The sequence below is a fragment of the Gorilla gorilla genome, chromosome 3 (genome assembly GCF_029281585.2).
Source record: "Gorilla gorilla gorilla isolate KB3781 chromosome 3, NHGRI_mGorGor1-v2.1_pri, whole genome shotgun sequence".
Classification (NCBI taxonomy): Eukaryota; Metazoa; Chordata; class Mammalia; order Primates; family Hominidae; genus Gorilla; species Gorilla gorilla.
Genome location: NC_073227.2, coordinates 74,266,027 through 74,267,608, shown reverse-complemented (window position 1 = coordinate 74,267,608; position 1,582 = coordinate 74,266,027). Strand labels below are relative to the sequence as shown.

Below are 1,582 nucleotides of genomic sequence, written 5' to 3'. Positions count from 1 at the left end.
GCTGTCAATATTTTAGAGGATGTTTTTATTTAAACCAATCTGGACTGAATTTTATTATTAAATATAAAAGAGATTCTACTATACCACATTAATATATTGTCTGATGAGCAGATTGACACATTTACAAAAAGGGGCTGCAGAAGGAATTAAAACACTGATATTTTATAAAACTGAAGAATTGCATTTTAAGCAGTGTATATTATTGCATCTTATTAAAAATATTTGGAAAATACAGTGTTTCTCTAAAAAGATTTGTCACACTTGGCCGGGTGAGTGAGAGAGTTGGTTGGTGTTGGGCCGGAGGAAAGCAGGAAGACTCATCGGAGCGCGTGGATTTGAGCCGCCGCATTTTTTAACCCTAGATCTCGAAATGCATCGTGATTCCTGTCCATTGGACTGTAAGGTTTATGTAGGCAATCTTGGAAACAATGGCAACAAGACCGAATTGGAACGGGCTTTTGGCTACTATGGACCACTCCGAAGTGTGTGGGTTGCTAGAAACCCACCCGGCTTTGCTTTTGTTGAATTTGAAGATCCCCGAGATGCAGCTGATGCAGTCCGAGAGCTAGATGGAAGAACACTATGTGGCTGCCGTGTAAGAGTGGAACTGTCGAATGGTGAAAAAAGAAGTAGAAATCGTGGCCCACCTCCCTCTTGGGGTCGTCGCCCTCGAGATGATTATCGTAGGAGGAGTCCTCCACCTCGTCGCAGATCTCCAAGAAGGAGAAGCTTCTCTCGCAGCCGGAGCACGTCCCTTTCTAGAGATAGGAGAAGAGAGAGATCGCTGTCTCGTGAGAGAAATCACAAGCCGTCCCGATCCTTCTCTAGGTCTCGTAGTCGATCTAGGTCAAATGAAAGGAAATAGAAGACAGTTTGCAAGAGAAGTGGTGTACAGGAAATTACTTCATTTGACAGGAGTATGTACAGAAAATTCAAGTTTTGTTTGAGACTTCATAAGCTTGGTGCATTTTTAAGATGTTTTAGCTATTCAAATCTGTTTGTCTCTTGAAACAGTGACACAAAGGTGTAATTCTCTATGGTTTGAAATGGATCATACGAGGCATGTAATACCAAGAATTGTTACTTTACAATGTTCCCTTAAGCAAAATTGAATTTGCTTTGAACTTTTAGTTATGCACAGACTGATAATAAACCTCTAAACCTGCCCAGCAGAAGTGTGTTTTTTTTTAATTTAAATACAGAAACAACTGGCAAAAATTGAACTAAGATTTACTTTTTTTTCCATAGCTGGGATATAGGCTGCAGCTATAGTTGAACAAGCAGTCTTTAAAAACTGCTGTGAAACACAGGCCATCAGGTAAAACGAAACGCTGCACTATTAAATTAGAGGTTTTTGAAAAATCCAACTCACTTTCATCCTGGGCAGAGGTTGCCTAGTTGGTATAGAATGTTAAGTTTCAAGAAAGTTTACCTTTGCTTTAAGTCATAAGTTCCTTATTTGATTGCTGTATATGGATACATGGCTGTTCGTGACATTCTTTATGTGCAAATTTGTGATTTCAAAAATGTCCTGCCAGTTTAAGGGTACATTGTAGAGCCGAACTTTGAGTTACTGTGCAAG

The 1,582-nt window shown here is 39.6% G+C and overlaps 1 protein-coding gene across 1 annotated transcript; it reads left to right on the top strand.

The window, feature by feature from the left end:
- Positions 1-270: 270 nt before the first annotated feature.
- LOC101147805 (serine/arginine-rich splicing factor 3) lies at positions 271-1,175 on the top strand. The gene has a single exon (XM_019026086.4). It carries the CDS (start codon positions 371-373, stop codon positions 863-865), a length of 495 nt encoding a protein of 164 aa, XP_018881631.2. The 5' UTR covers positions 271-370; the 3' UTR covers positions 866-1,175.
- Positions 1,176-1,582: the final 407 nt, after the last annotated feature.

Coding starts and splice junctions, on each gene's coding strand:
- LOC101147805 (XM_019026086.4), top strand. CDS start 371: ATGCATCGTGATTCCTGTCCATTGGACTGTAAGGTTTATGTAGGCAAT.